Raw genomic sequence first — 26,268 nt, 5'->3', positions numbered from 1 at the left:
TTTAAAATTGAAAAAAATGAAAAATGGCGATTTTCAAGGCTTAATAACTCGGTTAAAAGTTATTATTATGAAAGTCAATATATGACTAAATCAAAGATTAAAGCCCCCCTACAAGATACTGAAGAAATTTTTGTCATTATTTTATTACTAAGCTGTTATTTTTAAGTAATAATAATTAGCGCCATGCACGTGTGCGGGGCTGTAAATGCTGAGTACGAGAGAGAAACCATTCCAGCAGTCCAATTGTGCATCTTACTCGAACTCACATTTACAGCAGCGTCAATAGGATCTAACCACTCATTGTTATTAATTAAAAATAACAGCTTAGTAGTCAATTAATGACACAGATTTCTTCAGGATCATGTAACGGCGACTTTAAACTTTGATTTAGTCACTTTCTGACTTTCAAAATAATAATTTTGACTTAGTTATTAAGTCTTAAAAATGGCCATTTTCGCGTTTATCAAATTTTAACTTGCTTATAACTCGAAAAAGATCAACTTTAAAGAAAAATTATAAGATACCTTTTTTGTTCAAAATGGTCCAAAAAATCTAAAAAAATTAGTCCGGGCCAAAAATATTGATTTTTTGCAATTTGATTAAAAAAAAATTGTTAAAAAAAATTGGCCCACTTTTCTCGTGGGCGACTTCTTGAACCTTATTCTGGGATGTCTCATGAATGTGATTATGCAAAAATATCTCATGGGAATATTTTTCCCAACGAACCCGCCGTTTCCGCCTTGTCTATAATTTGAAAGTTTTTTAATGGTCTTTAAAATATGTTTTTTTTAGTTTTCCCAAAAAATTGCACCATATTCGACTTTGAGATTGATTGTTCCCCATTTCTAGGTTCTTCGAAAATACCCATCCTTTAAAGAGCAATAACTCACTCGTTATAGGGCTTTTCATTCATAGTCATTTGTTTCGAGCTTTTGTCATATGTTGTATAATCCGGGTATATTAATATTATACACAGATTATATAACATATGACGGAAGCTCGAAACAAATGACAATCGATGAAAAGCCCTATTGGGTTTACCTAGGCTTTTCCGACACGAATCTCTTTGTTTTTTTATTCGCTACAATTTTGTTCTTAAGAGCACACAGTAGCGATCAACAGGTAGCAACAAACTCGGTCCAAGATTGCGAAAATTCTGCGAACTTTCAAAAGTTAGGCAACAGTGCGTCGGTAATTCGACACTGACACTGACGTTTATACTATCAAAAACAATAATTTTTATAAACATAGGCGCGAAATGTTGCCAAGTCAGTGACGTTCGATTTCTTGTTATAAAAAAAATGTGACACAAAATCTAGGCACGGGATAAAAAAGTTTATTTGAAGAAAGTGTATTTTTTGTCTTTCTTAATGGCGGTACAGGCTCCTTTTTTCAATATTTTATTTAGTTATAGAGTAATTTCCACATAGGTACTAACAAATTTCTGAAATTGGGATCTGTACCGCCATTCTTTATTATATTACGAATATGTGTGCCAAATATCTCGACAAAATATTCAAAATTAGAGCCGCAATCTTGGAACGCGTTTGTTGCTACCTGTTGATCGCTACTGTTTGCTCTTAATGATTTTTTCTATAAAATTAAATTTTTTTTAAGTTGTTCATGAAAAACGGTTACAAAACGTAAGTTTTTTCAATGAAAATAGGCATAGTTTCAATCTTTAATAACTTGGAAAGTATCGACTTGCGAAAAAAATTTATAGAACAAAATTTACTGAGAATTGGTCAATCTATCGAGTTGTATAGTTAGTTTGATTGAAAAAATATATTCATCACCTAGATGTGGTTGTTTTCACCCCCTGGGCAAAAGCCCGCTTCGACATAGGGTAGATTTTAACAAAAGTTATAAATACTGCCTAAATCCAACTTTTCAAGGAATTCGACCTTGATTCTCAAAAGTCCATGAGAAACTGGCTGTTGATTGTACTATTCGTTCAACATTAAGCACCGTCTTCTAATCATAGGTTGGATATCATCATCACTATCTTGACTCTATCTAACGCTGCTCTGACGAGTTCTATTGAAATGCATTTAAATCAGTCCCTTACATTTTTCAACTCTCCTTCCTTTACTCTTTCCTCGTCTTATCTTTCGCTTTATTATTAGTCCTAGCATTTCAAATGACCGTAGCTCTTATACAATGTTGATGTTTGTATTTAGGTCAGCATACTACTTTATTCATAAAGAATATTTTTATGTTAAAGTGAAAATGTAATTCAAGATTAAGATTTTTTCCTTAATGATCGTAATCCGAAATGTAACCAAAACCGCAATCAATATTGCGTGAGCTTTGACGTGACTATCCAAAATATAATCTTTTGAATAAATGAGAAGATAAAGTTAACTACTCGCCTACCCGAAAATATACCATTATCATAAATATGTTAGTTTACTTTGCTCTGGGCAAATTGGAAAAAAAAATAAGAAAAAGTTTTTTAGCAGCTATTTTATTGTTGGAATCGAATCTTAAGATTGTATATAGTCACACCATATAAAACAGGAGAGAATATTTGCGGAAAAAAGTAAATAAATAAATATCACAAGAAAACCCTATGCTTGAGCCAAGAAATAAAGAAAATAATAAACCAGAAGAAGCAAACATGGAAAAATATCAACAGTGTGGAGATGAAAATAACAAAGCAGAATATATTGAGAAACGTATTACCATTGTTTAACTAGACATTGTCTAGTTAAACAATGGTATTACAGCAAAGACAGCAGTAAGAGAAGCGAAAATGCTAAGCTGGGAAAAATTCGGAAGAGAATTGGAAGCTCATTACAAAACAGATAACAGAAAATTCTTGAATTGCATAAGAAGTTTAAAGGGAAAAAAGGTATGCTTCTTTTCATGAGCATTTTTTAGTGCATCACAAATGATAGAAAAAAAGGTAAGTCCGTGAGAATATACATTTTAATGACATGCCATTTTAGTTAAATCTGACAGTTGTCACATTTTATTTAGAATTTGGCCTAAAAACAAATCAATTGTGTTTATTGCATTTAAAAAATGGTATTTTTTTTATTTGTATAGTCTTATAAATTGTACAGATTATATTCGTAGATATATTATATAATTCGTAAATAATTTTTTTCGATTATAGCGCCATCTATTGACAACTAGAATAAATGTTATAAATGTCACAGACGAAATGTAATCACCGACGTGCGTTTTTTTTCTGTCACATGCAATTTAATGCGTTAGAAAGAAATCGAAAAACTGTGACGCACTGAAAGGTCCTCATGAGAAAAAGCATAGGAAACAGTATGGAATCCTAGATAAAAATAACCATTTGAAAACAGAGACTTCAGAAATAATAGAAGGATGGAAACAATACTACAAAGATAAATTCAAACAATAGGAAGTAGAAAGAAATTACGCAGGAGGAAATAGACCAGAAGTGAAACAGGAATAATAACCAGAGAATATAAGAAAGGAAGAAGTGGAAGAGGCTATAAAGAATATTAAAATTGGAAAAGCGGCAGGAGAGGACGAAATAGATCTAGAAATGATAAAATGGATGGGAGAGAAAGAAGAGTACTGGCTATTACATATTAGCCCGATTAGGGAACACAAAATTTTACGAAAACCTCCAAAAAAATGAAGGAAGGATGAAAATTTGGGAATAGGTAGTTGAAATTGTCTATTATTATATAAGAAACAGTTTACCATTCTACATTCCCTCCATTTTACAAAAATTGGAATATACGGGGTGAAAAATATTTTCTTGTAGATGAAAAAATATACGTTCAAAATAAGTCCGGAATTGGATAAAATGACTAATTCTAAGCAACTTTTGTTCTAAAGAGATTTTTTACTAAGTCAATACTTTTCGAGTTAATTGCGAGTGAATATGTTCATTTTTGACAAAAAAAACATGTTTTTGTACGGTTTTTCGGAGACTATTTCACTAGACTGTTTTTAACTGATAAAACTTCATGGCAACGCATCTTTTCCTACTGACAAAACTCCTTAGTGACGTGATTTCTCAGCGACAAAATTATGACAGATCCGTCACGAAAGTATCTGGTAATAACAAATAAATAAAGATTGTATTTCGTTGATATGGTGCATTAATTGTCTCGTGAAATAGTCTTGTCGAATATCATTCGAGAGAAAATTATTTACCGGCAAAATTTTCTCCTTTTTCATTCAAGTTCGTTGCCTTTTGGTAATTTTCGCTTATGAAATTTTGATAAAATCACTCGACTGACGTCTCGTGATTTAAGTCAAAATTTAATTCGCGAAAATTGCCAGGCAACAAACTTTCATACCAGTCGAAAATATTGCCGGCAAAATTTTCTCTCTTGTGATATTATATACGATAATTGAAAAAGTAAGTATTTTAGCGAAAAGAAAAATATTGTTATCAAAAATATAGTCTATAAAAAATTAAAAAAAAAATGGTATATTCAAGAGATCTACAGACCCAGTAGAAGCAGAGTTGTAGCTAATGAAAAGTAGGTTCTTCATCGTCAGATTCCAAATCGAATATTTCAATGTGAAATAACCAAAAAACGGAGCACTTTTCGGGGAAAATTCATTACAACTTTTTTAGGGGTGTATTCTGTAACACATCCGCTAAATTTTAGAGGCCTCTAAAATTTTAGCGCCCGTTAAAAATATTTTGGTATTCTGTAAATCATACATCCGTTAAAATCATAACCTAAACCGTTAAAACTCCCTCTAAATAAAAATATTTTAGAGGATGTCAAAACGTACCCGCTAAATTTTTAGCAGTCCGTTAAATGTGGTTTAATTATTTTTGTTGGGTTATGTTTGTATGAATAGTAGTTTATTCTTGTATTATACTGGAGATAAATATTTAAAAATGGCAAATGGCTTTCGATAATGTATTTGGTGAAGAAGTACTTAATAAATAATAATGAAAAGTAAGTCTCATTTTACTTTACAATCGACACAGTACACCTATAAGCAACAAAATTCAAATTTTTGTTTCTTTTTGTAGAGCTGATTTTAGATTACAACAAAAACAAAAAGTAATTGACCTAAAAGTAACTACAATTACCATTTCAAAGGAAGTAGTACCTATCTACCTAGAAATGTGATTGAAAAAGTGGTGGAAGTCAAAGATGTTTGTCAAAGCAATTAAATCCTATTAATGCAGGTAAAATTATTTAAAGTTATTGTGGAACATTACAAAACGTACCAAATGTTTATAAAGGTGACGTTTCAGAAGGTTTATAACCAGATACAGATTAATAAGATGACCTTACTGTTATTGAAAATAGACCATTTGACCAAAATTAGTGTCGAAGGGGAGAAGAAATAAGATATGCAATTTTTCAGCAATATTTTAATGTAGGTATAACTTTATAAATAAAAATGTTTAATTGGAAAATATGAGTTTTACTAAAAAATAATTAAATCCAAAATCCAATAAATATTATTTTCTAGGAAACTGTCAATTTCTTCTTCTTCTTAAGGTTTTTGGCCTCTGACAGTCAGTTTTCGGTCAATTTCTAGGTTAAAAGTAGTTCAAAAACGATCAACGTGCAACGTTGCCGTATTTGTTCCAAAACCTTTTAGAGGATTCCTCTAAAAAAATATTATTTTAGCGGTCCTCTATAATATGTGTTTACAGAATGTCAATCTAACCCAAAAGTTTTAGAGGACCGTTAAAAGTTAAATTTTAGAGGCCTCTTAAATTTAACGGAAATGTTACAGAATACACCCCTTAAAGTGTTTAAAAAAAGGCTTATTTTTGATTTTTAAAACAACTTCTAACATTAAAAGTAAGTGAGTTACGCTCAAAGTATTGTTGGTCTATTTTATTTTTTGGTAAAAAAATGGCGAAAATTACCCCCTAATTAGCTTCTCAAATAAAATTAATCATTACCGCTTCACAAGTTACTTTAATTATGCATTGTTTATATTATCTATACGTTTCATTGGTTCAAAGTGCTCAGTTTTGAAAAAATTGGGTTTAAAATAAAACATTTTTTTTATTTTGAAAAAAAATGGAATTGTTTATGGAATTAACTTAAAAATTATTAGTAATACCAAAAATCTCAAAGAGTAATAAAATGTAGGTTTTGCTTTTCTGAATATTCTTGATTGTTTGTTTTCTTGTTAGACAAACATTGGTTATTCTATGGCTGTTCAAAATTTGCCTAAACTTGTGATTAGTTACTCGTTCAAGCCATTTTAACTACAGCTTTTTCAAAAATAAGAACTTTGAACCGATGAAACTTACAGATCATATAAAAAAATACATAGATAGAGTAACTTGGGAAGTGGTAATGATAAAATTTATTTGTGATGCTAATTAGGGAGTGATTTTCGCGATTATTTTACCAAAAAATAAAAGTGACCAACAATATTTTGAGCGTAACTCACTTACTTTTAACGTTACAAGTTTTTTAAAAAAACATAAATAAACCTTTTTTTAAACACTTTAAAAAGTTAAAATGAATTTTCCCCGAAAAGTGCCCCGTTTTTGGGTTATTTCACATTGAAATATTCGATTTGGAATTTGACGAAGAATAACCTTCTTTTCATTATAGGTCTGGATCCCGCGTATAAAAAAAAGTTGATTAATAGCAAGCTGAAAATTTGTTAATAGTTTAAGGGTGTCTAGTCGGACAAACTTTGATATATGGGAAAACTGAAACAGGGGCAGTTTTAATTGTGGAACAGATTAAAAATTTGGAACGCTCAGACCACGATAACGGCACATTTATTTTGTCCGACAGAACAGACGTAAACTCTCCGAACAGAGATTAAACTATCATGCAAAAATCAGACTGCTATCACCAAATGGGCGTTTTAATGAGTGGAACATGTAGAATATGTCAAATGACAGGAATTATGACAGGTGATAAATAGCAGTCTGATTTTTGCATGAGAGTTTAATCTCTGTTCGGAGAGTTTAAGTCTGTTCTGTCGGACAAAATAAATGTGCCGTTTTCGTGATCTGACCGTTCCAAATTTTTAACCTGTTCCACAATTAAAACTGCCCCTGTTCCAGTGTTCCCATATATTAAAGTTTATCCGACTAGACACCTTTAAGCTATTAACAAATTTTCAGCTTGCTATTAATCAACTTTTTTTTCATACGCGGGATCCAGACCTATTAGCTGCAACTCTGCTTCTACTGGGTCTACAGAACTCATGCATACACCATTTTTTAAAATTTTTTATAGGCTATATTTTTACTAAAAATATTTTTTTCGCTAAAATACTTACCTTTTGAGTTATCTCGAAAAACCGTCCAAAAACATGTTTTGTTTCGTTAAACATGAACATATTCACTCGCAAATAACTCGAAAAGTATTGACTTAGTGAAAAAACTCTATAGTACAAAAGTTGTTTAGAATTAGTCATTTTATCCAATTCCGGTCTTATTTTGAATGTATATTTTTCACCTTCGAGAGGGGGTATTCCCCTCCATTTTTGTAAAATGGAGGGGATGTAGAATTGTAAACTTTTTCTTATATAATAATAGACAAATACAACTACCTATTCCCAAATTTTCATCCTTCCTTTATTTTTTTTTGGGGTCAGATTGTTCTTTGATCGGGCTATATATTATGCAAGGAAGCACGGAATATAGAGAAAATCCAGAAGACTGGAAGAAAAATATAGGTAGTTCTACTCATATACAAAAAATGACAACATAAGGAATGTGAGAATCATAGAGCAATATGCTTGCCATCGGTCGGCTTCAAGCTATATACGAGAATTATAGAAAAGCACCTAAGATAGAGAAAGAAATGGAAGACGAACAGTCTGCATTCAGATCAAACAAATGATATGTTACAAGGAATATACTCGTAATACAGAGAGTAAAGGGATGAACTATTTATAATGTCCGTTGATCTGAAGGTGGCATTTCATACCATAAACAGAGAAATAATGTGGAAAATTAGTTAAACATACTTTATTTAATTAAGTGGATTAAGTCATCAAGGAAATATAAACACATGCCATATTGTTCTGGAGCGAAATTAAAGCCACTGCAACGGCTGAGAAGTGTTCTTGCTTTCCGCTGAAGACTTTCGATATACGTTTTTGACCACCTGATAATACCAAATGAGTAACTAAAAAGGCCTTTATAATGCCTTAAACAAATTTTTACTATTGAGATATGACCGATTAAGCTGTCTTACCCTTCGCACAAATTCAGAAGTTAGTTCGGTTTTCATTTGCTTATGGTCAAATTTCCGCGCTTGCTTTACACCGAGATATTTTTACATGTCATTTCCACCCATTACTTCGATGTTTTGGTCATTTTGCATATCAAAACCACCGGGCTGAACCTGACCTCTGACTGTATTATTTAAGATACGAAAAATAGCTCTATTATTATTATTATATTAGTATTATTATTATATTATGTATCTGTATTATATTAGTATAGTGTAATAAAGTATTAGTATTAACCAAACATTTTGAGTTTGTTTAAACAAAGATTGTTTAAATAATTCAGCGTTTTAATGAGAATATTTTTATTTTGAATGTTAAAAGGTACCTACACGTGTGATAAGTTTTTCAACATAGGAAAAAGACGTAGTTTTATTTTGTTATAAATGAATTAATTTATTATAACAAAACTAAAGCATCTTTGGCATTTAGTAACGCAGTTAGTTGGCTCTACTCGAATTGTTTTAGATTAAAATAAACGAAGAAAATTACTATCGAACTTTGAAATTCTATTTTCTTCAATTTAGTTTTTTTGGTATTTTTGGTATTTTTCACGTATAATAATCGTTTTTATTATTAAAATATTATGTTATGAGTGTCTTAAAGGTATCAAAATTTGTATGGAGAGAGAGGACCAAAATAAAAAGACATAAAATCCTTTATAAAAGGTATATTTGTTAAAATCCCTATACAGGGCTACATCAAAGACAGAACTAGTTTTCGATCGGTTGACGGATCATCATCAGTGTAATCCTAAAATGTGTACAACCAGATAAAATGATGCAAAATATTTAAAATGTTGACTAAGGTTATAAAAAGTTATAGGTTATACTCACTTAGAATCTACATGCTAACCACCAAAGTAAAAATATTTGGGTAAAAACCCTTTACAATTGATCCGTCGTAGGAACATATGAAGAAGATGTGATTTATAACATGGATGCCTAAAATATCCAATGCTTTACGCCCGAGGTACCAATGAGCTCAATCTGATAAGTTCACATCATGGCTGTATGGAAGCAAGTGATTTTGATAACGGAAATTCTGAATGGTGACATGACAGGAATGACATTTCCACAGGAAGTTATAATTTCCCTGTTGTTTTGTGGTATTTATAAAATATATAAATTTATTTAATATATTAAATACCACAAAACAACAGGGAAATTATAACTTCCTGTGGAAATGTCATTCCTGTCATGTCACCATTCAGAATTTCCGTTATCAAAATCACTTGCTTCCATACAGCCATTATGTGAACTTGTCAGATTGAGCTCATTGGTACCTCGGGCGTAAAGCATTGGATATTTTAGGCATCCATGTTATAAATCACATCTTCTTCATATGTTCCTATGACGGATCAATTGTAAAGGGTTTTTACCCAAATATTTTTACTTTGGTGGTTAGCATGTAGATTCTAAGTGAGTATAACCTATAACTTTTTATAACCTTAGTCAACATTTTAAATATTTTGCATCATTTTATCTGGTTGTACACATTTTAGGATTACACTGATGATGATCGGTCAACCGATCGAAAACTAGTTCTGTCTTTGATGTAGCCCTGTATAGGGATTTTAACAAATATACCTTTTATAAAGGATTTTATGTTTTTGTAATGGTATACACATACAGCCAACTACAGGAAATTTTTCCTCGTGGATTTCGAAATAAAAAGGTAATGGTTCGAAGATTACAATACTATTAATTTCGTCGCAAATGCCGGTCGACTTTGACCGGTCGTATCTCAGGAACCACTCCTCGCAATTTTTTTTCCTCAACTTTTTTTCTTTTGAAAGAAGTATATTTCCGAGTCCTTTCCAACACCGTTTTTTTAATTTAATTTAATCTAACAGTTACCGAGATATTCTATTTGTTTGTAAGCCCAAAAATTGTTTATAACTTTCAAACATTCATTTGGCCGCCCACATAATCAAATTTCTATTAGCGTTAGATTTCAATTCAACGTTAGATAGATAATACGGTATCCGCCAAAATAAACAGTAGGTACCGAAATTAAGAGGGCTGGGAAATTGCGCACGCAAGTTTCATTTATCATATTTGGTATACTTGTCATTAACTGTCAATTTGACATTACGTTATGGTTAAAATCTTTGTCATTATGGTTCTTTCTACCGAATAAAAAAATTTTTTAGTAGAACATAAATTTACGCTCATGCGGAGTTGGACGGAATAATGGCCCATGTTTAAAATAAGTGTCAGAAAGATATCAACTTTGGAGTAATTTCTCGTCGCACAGATTTCGAGTATCCACCTCATTCACCGGATTTAACACCAACTGGTGCCTACATTTGGGGTATGATGAAGAATTCCATATCTCTCTCGGAAAATCCGCCAGAAACTGGTTAGGGAATAATCCTTATTCTGGTTATTATTGCGACCGTAAATTTTTAATTAACAATTTAATTGTTGCTAAATTATTTGCTTGATTTTTGCCGTCTTTTGGAAATCCCAGCGAACGCTAGTTCTTGCCAGTGACGAACCCCCCACCCCTAAATGGGACACTGTTATATACGCGAAGTTTTCGATTCTGTCAATCTGACTGAATTGAAAAATGGGCCAAATCCCATCTTAAAGTTTAGTAAAATATTAACCAATCGATATATCAACCATCCATTTTGGTCCAAGGGTATGTGTTTTACCGCTCTCCCTATTTGGGATCTGTTTTTCGTTCTCGTCCCCAAAACTCCCAAAAATTTCGAAAATTTTAGTTCTACCTCTGTATGTTAGTATGTTTGTATATGTGTGCAAACGTTAGACCGATCTGAATTTTTTTCTGTGTTTCAAGAGGGTGTCGACGCCGATTCAAAACCAGTTATAGGACTGGGTAGGTATAACGCGGCATATTTTTTGGGGGTATGTATCTTAGATTCAAAGACAGACAAGAAACTCGCAAATACACCAAATCAATAGCGCTTGAGTTAAGCTTTCAAATGGCGCCTAAGTGTCAGGATCGAGCATACACACGGCTCAGTATAGCCAAAAAACTGAAAAATTGCCATTTAAATATTATTGTCTTTCAATTTCAATTTCAATATACGAATTACGCCAGTAACTAACTGTTTGTAGAAGGACTTAAGATGCGTCTAACAGTGTATACCTCATATCTGAGAAAGTTTCAATTTTTAAGTTATAGGCCTCATAAATATGATCAAATCCATTTCCTATGGAATAAATGGTTTTTCAAGCTCACTAAATTTTATAATACCTTCAGTTATCATAGTTGACCTTAGATGAATCAGATACTAGGTGTCAATTCCTTTCAAATTTATTATGTAATGATCAAACTCGGTTAAGCCGTTTAGAAGTTATCGAGCTCCAAAAGTATAATCCAGTTAACAATTATTGCCGAAATGCTCCAGTTGTAGTGGCTACGACGCTAAATTTGATCAGGCAATCCGAGTTCATATGCCAGCTATCCAAATATTTTTTTTCAATCGGTTCCGAATGGAAAAAAATCTAGTGTACGTTCGATGTACACAAGGAATTTTGAATATTGAAAATCAAATTAGGATGGCTGGGATATGAACTCGGATTGCCCTACCACAAATTTATTGTCGCAACCACTAGATCATTTGGGTGATAATGCGACAAAGGCGACCATTTTTAACGCTTAACGTGTAATCGAGAAACATTACATTCAAGTTCATACATTTAATTTATAAAAAAACTTTGAAAAACTCCTGATACCAGAATAAAAAACTAAACTCCGTAAAAATAAGTGGCGCACACAATACTCCAGCTACAAAAGAGATGATATAAATACTACGTGGCGCAAAAATGTATTTTCATTTTGATGGAATATAAAATCCTACTCTTATTTTGAAAGATGTTTTCATATTATTTGCTAAATTTGAAGTAAAACGCGCCACAAAAGAGCTTCAAAATGCAAACTGTATAAAAGGTACACACTTTTGTGGCGCAATTTACTTCAAATTTAGCAAATGAAGTTTACAGGGGAAAACGGCAACGGCAATAGTCCATTTGAATTTTTTTGAGCAAGCTGAAAGTTAAGATTTATTACCTTATTATAAAGTCAATAGAATATAAGATAACGTCTAAGTAATTATTATTTTATTATTATTCTTTAAATTTGACTGATTATTTTTTTAAGTTTGACTTTATAATCAGTCAATATTTGTTAATAAATCAGTCATTTATGTTAATAAACCTTAACTTTCAGTTTGCTCGAAAAAAAATTCAAATGGACTATGGCCGTTCTTCCCCAATACCCTTCAAATATAACGGAAAAATCTTTCAAAATAAAACTAGAATTTTATTTTCCATCTAAATAAAAATGCATTTTTGCGCCACGTAATATTCAATATTAGCTCTTTTGTAGCTGGAATATTGTGTGCGCCATTCATTTTTAAGGCGTTCAGCGGTTTTTATGCTTTTATAACATACTACAAAAAGCTTTGATGTAACCAAGTTATTTAATTATTCATAAATAATTCCTTGCCCAAAATTTTAGTTAAAAATTTTGTTGAGAAAACCCGGATTTTCCGAGGAAAATTTTCGTCGAAGGAAATTGAAAAAAATACCTCTGTGCAGAATTAACTTAAGTTGAATTTTAATTCGGGTGTGTTTGGTTTAAAGTTAAAATCCTTGGAGTTACAGGGCAATAGTTGAAAAAACACGATGTTGTAGCGCTAATTTGTTAATAAACAATATAGCACAGTTTCTGTGGACTTTGTAAACGAAATATATACAATCTTAAGATTCTTCTTCTTCTTCTTCTTCCTCTTCTTCTTCTTCTTCTTCTTCTTCTTCCTACTTTATAAATAGGCTCATGCCTGTTTTATTTCGGTTTTTAGCCTCAATTGACGTTGTCTGACCATCTTTTCCTCTGTCGTCCCAATGATCTTCTTCCCTTTGGCGATCTCTTGCTATTCGTACTATTCTATTTTCTGTTATTCTTTCTATGTGTTGATTCCATTCTATTTTTCTTCTTTTGTTCCACATGTTTATTTCCTCCATACCACATCTCGCTCGTATTTCCTCACTTCTTACTCTGTCTTTTAGAGTTCGGTTTGTTATTTTTCGTAACACTTTTATTTTTGCTGTTTCCAGCAGTCTTTGTGTTTTCGCCGTATCTGCTCTTGTTTCCGCTGTGTACGTCATTATCGGTCTTATTGTTGATTTATATATCCTGGTTTTCGCTTCCGTTGCGAGGTATTTGTTTCTCCAGATTGTGTTGTTGAGGCATCATGTTGCTCTGTGCGCCATGTTGACTTGTTTTTGTACTTCTTCTTCCACTTTTCCGTAGCTTGGCAGTTTTATTCCCAAGTATTCCGTTTCCGTCATTTGTTCTATTATTTTGTAATTTACTACCAGTGTACATCATCTTGGTTCCGCTGATATCACTCTCGATTTAGATTTCTCTGTTGAGATCACCATGTTGTATATGAGCGTGGTGTCTTCGAATTCTTTAGTTAATCTTTGTAGGTCATCTTCATTTTCTGCTGTTATTATGGAATCGTCGGCGTAGCATATTATCTTTATTTTCTTTTCTCCCATTCTCTATCCTCTTCTTTTTTAACTTTATTGTGATTTCATCTATTATCAGATTAAGTATTAATGGGCTCAGCGAATCTCCTTGTCTAATACCAGTTTCATACTTGATAGGTTGCGATAGTTTTTCTTTACATCTTACCATAGCTATTGTCTTAACATATGTTACGGTCAATGATGTAAAATGGACATTGACGTTAATGGCCGGGCAGCATATTTACAGATGCTAGCGTGTGTAGACACCAGGGTGTTGAAATCAGTTAGGGTTTGGAAAAAAAGTATTTACAGATGCTAGCGCGTGTGGACACTACGGTGTTGAAACCGGTTAGGGTTTGGAAAAACAGTACATTTACAAATAATACAAAAGAACAACATAAAAAATAATGTTGTTCTGAAGCTATTTCCTTGTGGCATTTTTATAATTATCTATTTAGATGGGAAATAAGCCACAATTAAAATGAAAAAAAATAATTTTATTAACGTTTCGACGCCCAAATCGGATGTCATTGTTAAAATACAAAATATTACTAAATTAAACAAAAATGTTGTGGCTTAGTAAAAAATACTTTAAAATGTATAATATATGTCTGAATTGCCAATATAAATGAATCAGATTAAATAAATTGAAGACCCAAGTGGAAGAAGGAGGTATGTAGCATTTTGTAAAATTTTGTGTTTCTTAGTGAATGAAGGTGGTATGTAACTTAACTATCATATTATGCCACTTTTACTGTACGTCTAAAAAGCTTAATAAGAGATATTCTAGTGGATGAAGGAGGTATGTAACATGTAGAATACAATTCTTGAATGGAAGAAGGAGGTATGAAACATTTTCCGTCTTTTCAGGTTTAAATTGTTTATAACTCGAAAACTATCAACTTTAGAGAAAAATTACAAAAGGTTGTTTCCAATGATCAAAAGAACCTAAAATAATATACACAGGCTAAAAAAATTTATTTTTTAAATTTGTTTAAATTTTTTTATAAATGTAGCTAAGGCTAGGGTAGCTATTAACAAAAAAAGGCAAGGTAGACGGAAGAAGAAACGCCAGGTCGAGGAAGAAAGGCCAGGTCGCAGAAGACCGTCATGGCTTAGACACCTGTAAGAATGGTTTAACAGATTCTCTGCATCCCTTTACCGAGCTGCCATTAACAAAATTACTATAGCCAGTTTGATAGCCAACATGAACATAGCAATTACATAAATTTCTGTAAAACTAATTATAGAGCATTATTTCATGCCGAAGAAGGCGGTTTGTACAGTTTTTATTTATTTTTAGAAAAAATACTAAAAATCAAAACAAATTATCAACATTATATATGTAAAGGAATGCTTATAGCAATATAAATAAAACCAAATAACACAAACAATATTTTCATGATAAAAGTAGATGAATAAAAACTTTAACTGCCCATATCTAAAAAGGTAGGCTTTGTAACATACCCCCTTCTTTCACTTAGGTCTTCAATTATTAGAAGAATGTTTTACTAAGCAACAACATTTTTGTTTAATTTAGTAATATTTTGTATTTTAACAACGATATACGATTTGGGCGTCGAAACGTTAATAAAATTATTTTTTTCAATTTAATTGTGGCGTATTTCCCATCTAAAGACCATCTAAAATAAAGTTTTTATTTTTTATAAAATAAATTTTTTATTTTTAATTCAGTTGCAATGCGAAGGCAAAACAATCTTACTTTTCAATTAGAATACGGAGCACAGTCCAGTCCCTTGAATCGCGATTTTCGGCTCTTATTGGAGCCTCATCGGAAAGAACGTAGGCTTGTTCTCCATATCCCAATTGATCCGTACTGACAGGTTTTCCCACCCATTGCAACTGAAGTGAAAATATTAGGTGACTAGCGTCATCTGGCAATTAAAAGATGAAGTTTTCGATCCTAATAGCATTATTAATAATAGTTAGAAAATATTAAAATATTACTAAAAGATTTTTAAATCGAAAACTTATTGGCCCATTTCCTTGGTAACACCTCCGAGGCTTCTAAAATTTGCAAGCCAAATGGATGCTGAAGCGAAGAAGACAAGAGGGAATTCAAAAAACTTACAATTCACGACCCTGTCTGTTCAGCTGGTAAATTCCAACAGAAAATGGACGAGCAAATGCGAAGGCAAAACAATTTGTTTTGCCTTCGCATTGCAACTGAATTAAAAATAAAATTTTTATTTTATTTTTATATTGGTCTTTACTCCTTCGAGTAACTAGGTCCATTTTCTGTTGGAATTTACCAGCTGAACAGACGGGGTCGTGAATTGTAAATTTTTTGAATTCCCTCTTGTCTTCTTCGCTTCAGCATCCATTTGGCTTGCAAATTTTAGAAGCCTCGGAGGTGTTACCAAAGAAATGGACCAATAAGTTTTCGATTTAAAAATCTTTTAGTAATATTTTAATATTTTCTAAATATTATTAATAATGCTATTAGGATCGAAAACTTCATCTTTTTATTTTTTGTTTTTTATTGTATTTTTTATTTTGTATAAGCTTTGTCCACAAATTGTAAAAATTTTTTGACAATAAAGCATACCTTACTTACCTTAAATAGTTAATTATAAAAATGCCACAAGGAAATAGCTTCAGAACAACATTATTTTTTATGTTGTTCTTTTGTGTTAATATATTATTGTTTATATCCCAACAACGTTTAAATATTTATTAATACCTAAATCGCTTAAATATTTTTCCACAGCAGTAGGTATATAAAATCAATGTCAATAGCCATTAGGATATGCATGTATAACCACTAAAATAGCTTTCAACACTCTGGTGTCCAAATCTGTTAGTATTTGTAAATGTACTGTTTTTTCAAACCCTAACTGATTTCAACACCCTAGTGTCAACACACGCTCTTCTTCTTCAAATGCAAATCCACTAATGGATGTTGGCGATCACATTTTCCATTAACTCTCTGTTTCTTGCAATGTGGATCAGTGATTGTATGTCGGTAATCCCTGTCCATTGCCTTATGTTTAGGAGCCAGGACATTTTCTTTCGTCCTATTCCTCTCTTGCCTTCAATTTTACCCTGTATTATAAGTTGAAGGAACTGGTATTTTTCGTTTCGCATGATGTGACCCAAATACGCCGTTTTTCTTTTCTTGATGTTTTCGAAAAGCTGACGTTCTTGGTTGATTCTTTTAAGGACATCCACATTTGTGACTTTCGCCGTCCATGGTATCTTTAGGATACGGCGATAAAGCCACATTTCGAAGGCTTCTAATCTGTTTATATCCCTCGTTTTGAGTGTCCAGCCCTCTATGCCATATAGCAGCACCGACCACACGTAGCATTTAGTAAACCTTAATCTCAGTGTAAGGTCGAACTCTGAGCAGCTCAGTACCTTCCTGAATTTTACGAAAGCTTGTCGAGCTTGCTCAATGCGACATTTTACTTCCCTGTCCGATGCCCAGTCTTCAAAAAGCCACGTTCCTAGGTATTTGAATTTGCTCACTCTCTCAATGGACTTAGTATTCAGTGTTATGGTGGAGTTTTCAAATGCATCCAAGTTTCTGGAGATGATCATGAATTTGGTCTTTTTGGTATTAATCTCTAATCCCATTCGCTTACTGTATTCTCCGATTATAGTGACAAGTTGTTGAAGATCTGCTATGTTGTCGCAAATTAAGACAGCATCATCAGCATATCGTATGTTGTTGATTAATACTCCATTCACTTTGATTCCCATCTCTGCATCTTCCAAAGACTCTTGAAATATGGCTTCCGAATAAATGTTAAATAAAAGAGGGGAAAGCACACATCCCTGCCGAACACCCCTTCTTATATGTATGGATTTGGATATCTGTATCACGCTATTTGGATCACGCTAGCATCTGTAAACGTACTCTTTTTCCAAACCCTAACCGATTTCAACACCGTGGTGTCAACACGCGCTAGCATCTGTAAACGTACTGTTTTTCCAAACCCTAACTGATTTCAACACCCTGGTGTCTACACACGCTAGCATCTGTAAATATGCGGCCGGGCATTGTCGTGAATGTCCATTTTCCTTGGTTATTAAAGACAATGCCCGGCCATTAACGACAATAACCTTAAATATTGGCCAATGTTGTAAAAACTTACAACATATTGATTTTTCATCAATAACCGGTCAATAACGACAGTGACCAGAAGCAAATGGCCAATGTTGATAAATCGATGCCTCAGAAGCCAATCGGTGTAAGTCAAGTGTTTAAAATGAGATGATGTTTCAGAAAGTAGTTGCAGAAATATAAGTAGTTATTAAAAACAAATAAATCATCTTTATTTATCATAATATGGGTAACATATTCATAAATACAAACAAGGAAATACTATTTTTATATACAGTATGGTGCAAATGAAAGGAATAAACTCGTTATTTCGTAAACCGGCGACTTTAAGGAAAAATCCCGAAACAGGTAGATTTTTATATTTTTAAATTATGATATTTTGGCATATATGGCATACTAGTGACGTCATCCATCTGGATGTGATGACGTAATCGATGATTTTTTAAATGACAATAGGGGTCGTGTGCTACCTCATTTGAAAGGTTATTCAATTCCCTATTCAGTAACATAAACACTTACATAATTAATTTATAAAGGGTGTCCAAAAAATTTTTTTTAATTAAATTTTTTAACAAAAAAAAAGAAGAATGTAGGTATGTATTTTATTTAATTAAAAATATATTTTACTGCTGTCATGAATCAGAAAAAATGTTTATTTCACAAATAAACAATGTTTTTTTGCTTAAATTAATGTTTAAACTTCCAAGAGGCACGTGGCTAGCGGGAGCTGGCTTGATAATTGAATTTCTTTCTATAGTGCTTTGTTGTTTTTTAGCACCCGGTGTTCTCAAAATATTTTTTCTATGGCCGTGCTAAAAGAGAAACTTTCACGCACGCATTTCGTTTCCGAAAGTTGCACTTTCCCGCACGGCGTGCGTGAAAGTAAATTTTCCCGCACGGCGTGCGTGAAAGTAAATTTTCCCGCACTGCGTGCGGGAAAGTAAAATACCTTGTAATATGGCATTATAATATATTATAATACATGCAATAAACTAATAGGTATTTAGATATTATTTGCTAATTTATTTGAAATTTATCTTATTGCGTTCATGTTTTAATGAAATTAGTGCGATTATTTCATTCATAGGAGATTCTAGCCAATAGAAAGCTACAGAAATCTAAATTAAACTGATAATTTTTGATAATTTCCCGGCGTCAAGTATATTACGCCAGATAGCCTTCGTTGCTACGAAAAAATACATTCAGTGACATTAATGACAATTAATGTTTTAAAAATTATAAAAGTGATTGCTTTCAACCGTCAAATATTTATAACCACTGTGTGTTTAATTGTATTAATTTGTACTTACATAAATAAATTACAATAAAATTTTGGTTTTGAACAGTTCTATTCATGAAAAAACAAATTGCACTCGATCTCTAAAATTAATATAGAATTTTTGCCCTCGTGACATTTTGACATAATTTTACTTGCCTTCGGCTGTGACGAGCCGAAGGCGACAGAAACTGTCAAAGTGTCACTCGGGAAAAATTCAATAATTTTAGAGCTCTTGTGCAATTACTACTGAAACTGTCAAAGTGTCACTCGGGAAAAATTCAATAATTTTAGAGCTCTTGTGCAATTACTACTGATAATTCGATGAAATAAAATTATTTTGACATAATATTTAAAAGTCAGATCAGTAGACAATTACAATGGTTTTGAATCGTCGTCATGGAAACCAATATCGTCGTCGTGGTAACCCATTATATTAAAAGTTTGGTTTTGACAACCTTGTCAAAGAATTAATTTGTGTATTTTCACTTCTAAATAAAAATTGATATAACTATTTTTTGTGGCTTTTTCCAAATGTACGGCCCTAGAAAAAATATTGTTCCTAACTCATGCGGAAAGTGTCTTCCCCGCACTCGACTGCTTGCCCGAACTCCGCTATATCGTCGTTCGGGTCAACGGCAGTCTCGTGCGTGAAAGTATCACTTTCCGCACTAGTTAGGAAAATAACTATTTCGCTTCTTTAATTTCACTTATTCGGCTATTGTATTCGTCACAGTTTAAAATAGTTATTTTCCTAACTAGTGCGGAAAGTGATACTTTCACGCACAAGACTGCCGTTGACCCGAACGACGCGATAGCGGAGTTCGGTCAAGCAGTCGAGTGCGGGGAAGACATTTTCCGCATGAGTTAGGAACAATATTTTTTCTAGGGCCGTACGTTTGGAAAAAAGCCACAAAAAATACAGTTATATAAATTTTTATTTAGAAATGAAAATACACAGATTAATTCTTTGAAAAGGTTGTCAAAACCAAACTTTCAATATAATGGGTTATCACGACGACGATATTGGTTTCCATGACGACGATTCAAAATCATTGTAATTGTCTACTGATCTGACTTTTAAATATTATGTCAAAATAATTTTATTTCATCGAATTTTCGCGCTAATTTCATTAAAACATGAACACAATAAGATAAATTTGAAATAAATAAGTAAATAATATCTATATATTAGTTTATTGCATGTATTATAATATATTATAATGCCATATTACAAGGTATTTTACTTTCCCGCACGGCGTGCGGGAAAATTTACTTTCACGCACGCCGTGCGTGAAAGTTCAACTTTCGGAAACGAAATGCGTGCGTGAAAGTGGCTCTTTTATCACGGCCGTAGAAAAATGATTTATTGTCATCACGTTTTGACTTGACTATTAAGTTTAATTATTAAAACGAGTGCGCACATCGTTGATATCCATGATAACACATATTAAATAAATTTACGAGTAATTTCTGCACGAAAACAATACACAATATACACACATGAAGTAAACAATAGTAAACCTACACATAACCTATCTTTTAGTCAAAATTTCAAGACTGACCGATTAACAACGGGCATTGTCGACATTGGCCGGGCAATGATGGATATGTTATCAAGAATTTAAAATGATCATCAATGTCCAGTTTGTATGGACAATAACGTTAATATCCGGCCATTGTCGACAATGACCAATTCAACCGGCCATTGTCGATATTGGCCGGCCAATAACGTTATTGGCCGGATTTACGTCATTGTCCGTAACATCTATATTCTCAATGATTTTTACTTAATCCAGTGATATTCTCTTTTCATATAATAAATGTATCGCGTCCCGAATTCTCATTATATCCAAAGTTTTCTTCAAATCTATCAGGCACATATTATGCTGGTCTGTTGTATTCCAGAGACTTTTCTTTTATTTGTCTTCATGTCCGAAATCCTTGCTGTGGGCTGTGGGTCTTTCTGATCCTCCATTTATCTGCTATTCTGTTCGTGGTCAGTGGTGTTCGTGGTTCGTGATCACCACGAACAGAATCTTAAGATTTGATTCCAGCAATAAAATAGCTGCTAAAAATAACTTTTCCTCATTTTTTCCTAATTTGCCCAGAGTAAAATATGTAAGTTTACTTACTCCTACCAGTAAGTTAATTTACCTTGACACTGCTTGAAAATACATGCAAAATAAGTCTGTTCCTACGCCGTGTCTAAGGAACGATAGTGGTTAAGCAAAAATAAATTTAATTGGTATTGATAAGATTAACTATTCACGTTTAAAAAAAAATAACATAGTAATAGCAAATATACTCACTCATAGAAGTGTTAAGCAAATAGAATAGAGTTAAGGGATAGTAGATTAAGAAAAAGGGATGAGTATAGGTATGATATTTATTGGTTATTTTAAGCTATCTATCTCATTTTTTGGAATTTGGTAAGTTCTTTTTTATGCTATTCTGTCCCAACTCTATTTTCACAACTGTCGTAAGTCAATTTCGTCCATTACTGAATGTTTTACGAGTACCTATCCGTGAACTTTAACATCTTTCTAGATTGCCCTTGGTGCCTTTTTTCAGTTGCTCTGGCATTTTTTCTGACTTTAACTTGTCTATGATATTTAGCTTTCCGTCTTTGTGCTGTTGCTTATCTTTTTTAAATAAAGTCGGAATCTAGCGATAAGGAGCTATGTTCAGAAAATACATCAGTATACTGCCGTGCTAAGCCCAAAGGCGGGAACTGATTTTTGATCGAAAATGAGATTTTTGTATTTTTAGGTAGAATAGGGTATTTAGTGTATATTTATAAAGTCTTTGGAGTTGTAGAAGCATTATATTTTAAATAAAATTGCAATTTTGTTAGCGGTATCTACACTTTTCAGTTAAAATACTAAGCCATTTGGCGGCAAATGTTAAATACTATAGCGTTTTGACAGTATCTGCTACAGTTGCCGTTCATATACCTTAGCATATTGCACTTACCGCTAATCTACTTTCAAGAATGCTACGCCTACATTTAGAAACCGCCAAATCGCCTTAGCATTACAAAGTAAATTCGGCCTAACTTTACAAGGTTAAATTATTGTGTTAGTTAAAAGAGTTGTGTTAGTAAAAGAAATAATTAGCGAGGATGGTAAACAATTTTCGAGATTATTATATCTATTGAAATGTATTTTCATTTTTGTTTATAGTATTTCAAGAATTAACCAAATTATGTTGTCCTAAACAATATGAATCTGCGCCAAGTGGATGATTTATATCTTGAATTAGGCGGTAAGAGATTTTCATATTTAAAAAATATGTCTTTTTTTATTTGGGATTTAAAAACTTAATAATATATCCACACGCTGCCCACAAACATTTTTAGAAAAAGAGACTTAAAATAGGTATTTTGTTTTTTTAGAAAATCTTAATCTAGATCTTTACTTAATCTTATGAGAATCCTTTACCTAAGTTTTATACAAAAATACTGGTTTTATTCCTTTATAAATTTTCTAAGAATGCGTCAGGTACCTGGATAATGATCCAAACATTTGTTTGCATATTTTAAAAATCTTATATATCTCATAATTATGTATTTTTCGGTCTAAAAGACAATGTCATCATATTTTAATCATAACATATAATATAACTAGTTTGTACAATACAACTAATAAAATGTTAAAATTTGCCCTAATTACTGTAAGTAATGGTATTTTCCCGAATATAATATTGTGAAATACCCAATAATATAACAATGCATAATAATATTAGGGTAGGTGTCGGCCATCATAAAAATATTAAACCTCTATAATAACTCAGGCCTGTCGTAAAATAGCAAACCTTTGTCGCCAAGAAACAAAATAAAAATAGCTGAGAAAGTCAAAAGTATGGTTTACAATCACATTCACATATGAGTTGAAGAATTCTTTAAAACGCTTAACATCACCAGATGTTTAAACATCTATAACAATCTGAACAGATTCTGTTTTTTTCGTAGTATTTTTCGAAGTACAGTTCTGCCCAAATTATTAGACGCACTATAAAAGAATTTATAAAATTTATAAAAAATAGGTTTTGTATATGTACCAGACACAAGGTATGTTGTTTGGTTATCTATTAAATTGTCTATATTGAACCACAAATTGAACATTAATATTAATGAACCAATATGTATTTATTGACTCTTGAAAGAAAACAGATATAACTACAACTAAATATTGTCAATTTGTTGTTGTCATATTGTGGCTCAACAAAATAATAACATTTAATACTACTTTAATTCTTTCAATTTAATAAACTGTAATACACAGAAAAGCTTTTTATTTCATATCAATCACAACTGTAAACCACATACCGCTAATAGGCTTAGTTTTATAGTAAGTTTTGATAAAACGTTTTAGCGGTATCTACCTCTTTTTATATAAAACTTTGTTTTAAAATATAATTAATGGTTCCCTTAATAAACTGGGGCATATATCCATGCATAAAAACTATTAGCTAGTCCATAAATCCCTAACGGGCCAAAATTTTAACACTCAATTTTGAAATCGACTTTGCCACCATTTTGTCAAATGTTAGTTACCGCCTTTGGGCCTAGCACGGCAGTATAGTAATACATCATAAAATACATCATTATATGCTTTTATTGTCTGTATTGCGTAATCTGATTTGACTACGTTGCTATTCTTGTTTGCTGGTGACATATGTATGAAAGGACATCAGAACATCAGAAAGAGAGACTTCATATGTATTACATTTATTATAGAGCACGCTGATTGCTTCCCTTAGAATTGAGTAGGTATGTACATTAAGACATATAAAGGAAATAAACAAAAGAAATTTAGTAAAATCTATTTATATTAAGTAAAATAAAACCAGGGAACATCATGTATACATTTAATTCTAATTCATTAAGATCTAGAAAATTGAAATATGCAACGCGACCAAAGATACAAAAACATATATCTAAAGATTAGAATACATACAAAAATATGATTACAAAAAGAGCAACAGTGGAATAACGGAATTTTTATGATCAATAATATTGTATAAGATACAACGACAAATAATAGCACAAAAGATTATCACCTTCTCTGACTGTGAATAAATTAACTATCAGGTAAACATCCCACAATCCAAAATAAACTACACTAAGCATCAAAATTAACGCACCACGTTAAAAATGGGACATTTTTGATGTCTCGTATTTCCTAAACGTGCTGTCCGATTTGAGTGATTTTTTTTAGAATATTATAAATTTATTCTTCAAGAATATCGATGTAATAATATTATTGCTAAACAGGTAAGCGTCATTGTATACCGGCTATAACAATTATAGTGTGTTTTTTTCTCAAAGTTTGGAACACCCTGTGAAATATTCTAGCGTATATAAAATATTGAAATTAAAACTTAACCGTAGCCCTAGGCTTTCTTAACATTTTGCTTTTTGATTTATTCTCTTATGTTGGATAATAAGAGAGTTAGGTATTTTAACAACTAGCAATGTTATTCATCAATACAGGGTGTTTCTAAGTAACTGCCACAAACTTTTTTTTCTCTGATTCTGGCCTTGGTTTAGAACTAGAACCTTTAGCCACGTAATTGTATAACTTATCACTAATTCAGGTGTAATGTGTAGTGTGTGTGTTGAGTAAGTGTCTTGTTACTTTGCAAAGTCTCCACAAACTATAAGGGGTAATTCTGCATGAAAAAATAATGACCGTTTGCTTTATAAACATATGTCCACAAATTCTTTGTTTCCGAGATACGGGATGTTGAATTTTTTCTTACAAACTGACGATTTATTTATTGCTCTAAAACCGGTTAAGATATGCAAATGAAATTTGCTAGGTTTTAAGAGGTAGTTATTGCGCATTTTTTGACATACCTTTAAGAATTTTATATTCACCATTGGCGTGCATACGAGTATAAACATTTTAGATACATCCCGTATGCACGCCAATGGTGAATATAAAATTCTTAATTGTATGTCAAAAAATGCCCAATATCCACCTCTTAAAACTTACCAAATTTCATTTGCATATCTCAACCACCCAGCTAACATTGTTCGTAAATATGATGTCAAACAAACGTCAACATTTTGGGAGAAGTTACGTCAAAAGTAACATTTCGTTTTTCAACTAAACTGCCATTCAATAGAATTCTATCTTGTTTATGCTTTTTAGGGAAAGAATGAAACGACAAATTACTGTTACGCTTCATCCAAGAATCACATTGAGGCACACACCATTCATAATTCGATTTTTTTGCCATAACTCAATAAAACTAACACGATTTTAAGCACGGAAATGTAACGTTATGTATTAATGTCTATTTGAAAGGTTCGAAATAAATACGCAATGGCGCTGCAATCTTAAAAGAGAATGCCACCAAAAAGCCACGTTTTAGGGACGAATAAATTCATACGTGTTAAATACCTACCAAAGAGCCACGTTTCAGAAACGAATAAATACATACGTATAATATACGTGTTAAAATTTCGTATAAGTAACGTCATTTTTGATAGATGTTACGTAGCAATACAAAAAAACCTAAATGTAACGTTATCTTGCTAGCTGGGCAGTTTAAGAGCAATAAATAAATCGTCAATTTGTAAGAAAAAATTCAACATCCCGTATCTCGGAAACGAAGCATTTGTGGACATATTTTTATAAAGAAAACGGTCATTATTTTTTCATGCAGAATTACCCCTTAAAGTATGTCGCAGTAATTTAGAAACACCCTGTATTGATCAATAACATGGCTAGTTGTTAAAGTACCTAACTTTTTTATTGTCCCACATAAGCGAATAAATCAAAAAGCAAAATGTTAAGAAAGCCTAAGGCTACAGTTGGGTTTTAATTTCAATATTTTATATACGCTAGAATATTTCAAAGATGCTTAGATATGAACCTGGATATTTATTCCTGTTTCATCGACTTCGAAAAAGCGTTCGACAGAGTCCGACATGAAAAACTAATAGAATTATTGAAAAACAGAGATATAGACAGACGAGACTTACGAATTATCATCAATCTGTATTGGAATCAAAAGGCCAATATAAAGATAGACGAACAAGAGTTCGAGAATATTGATATAAAGAGAGGGGTAAGACAGGGTTGTGTACTGTCGCCGCTACTGTTTAACGTGTACAGTGAAGTCATATTTCAGGAAGCGATAGCGGAACTAAGTGATGGAATCTCTATAAACGGAAGAACAGTAAATAACATAAG

The 26,268-nt window shown here is 32.1% G+C and overlaps 1 protein-coding gene across 4 annotated transcripts in view; it reads left to right on the top strand.

The window, feature by feature from the left end:
- LOC126890792 (glycoprotein 3-alpha-L-fucosyltransferase A-like) overlaps window positions 1-26,268 on the top strand; it is a 319,356-nt gene that overhangs the window by 59,938 nt on the left and 233,150 nt on the right. For 2 of the 4 annotated variants that reach the window (XR_007700463.1, XM_050659981.1), the window contains exon 1: window positions 21,348-21,440. The exons of the other annotated variants lie outside the window; for them this stretch is intronic. Coding sequence is in view for 1 of the 2 variants with exons in the window: in XM_050659981.1 (XP_050515938.1) it covers window positions 21,431-21,440 (10 nt within the window). In the remaining variant the exon portion in view is untranslated. Of the gene's footprint in view, window positions 1-21,347; window positions 21,441-26,268 lie in introns of those variants that run through there. 4 annotated transcript variants of the gene reach the window in all.

This window comes from Diabrotica virgifera, chromosome 8, assembly GCF_917563875.1.
Source record: "Diabrotica virgifera virgifera chromosome 8, PGI_DIABVI_V3a".
In the NCBI taxonomy this organism is placed as follows: domain Eukaryota; kingdom Metazoa; phylum Arthropoda; class Insecta; order Coleoptera; family Chrysomelidae; genus Diabrotica; species Diabrotica virgifera.
The sequence above is the reverse complement of the archived record's forward strand: the minus strand, read 5'-3'. Positions and strand labels throughout refer to the sequence as shown.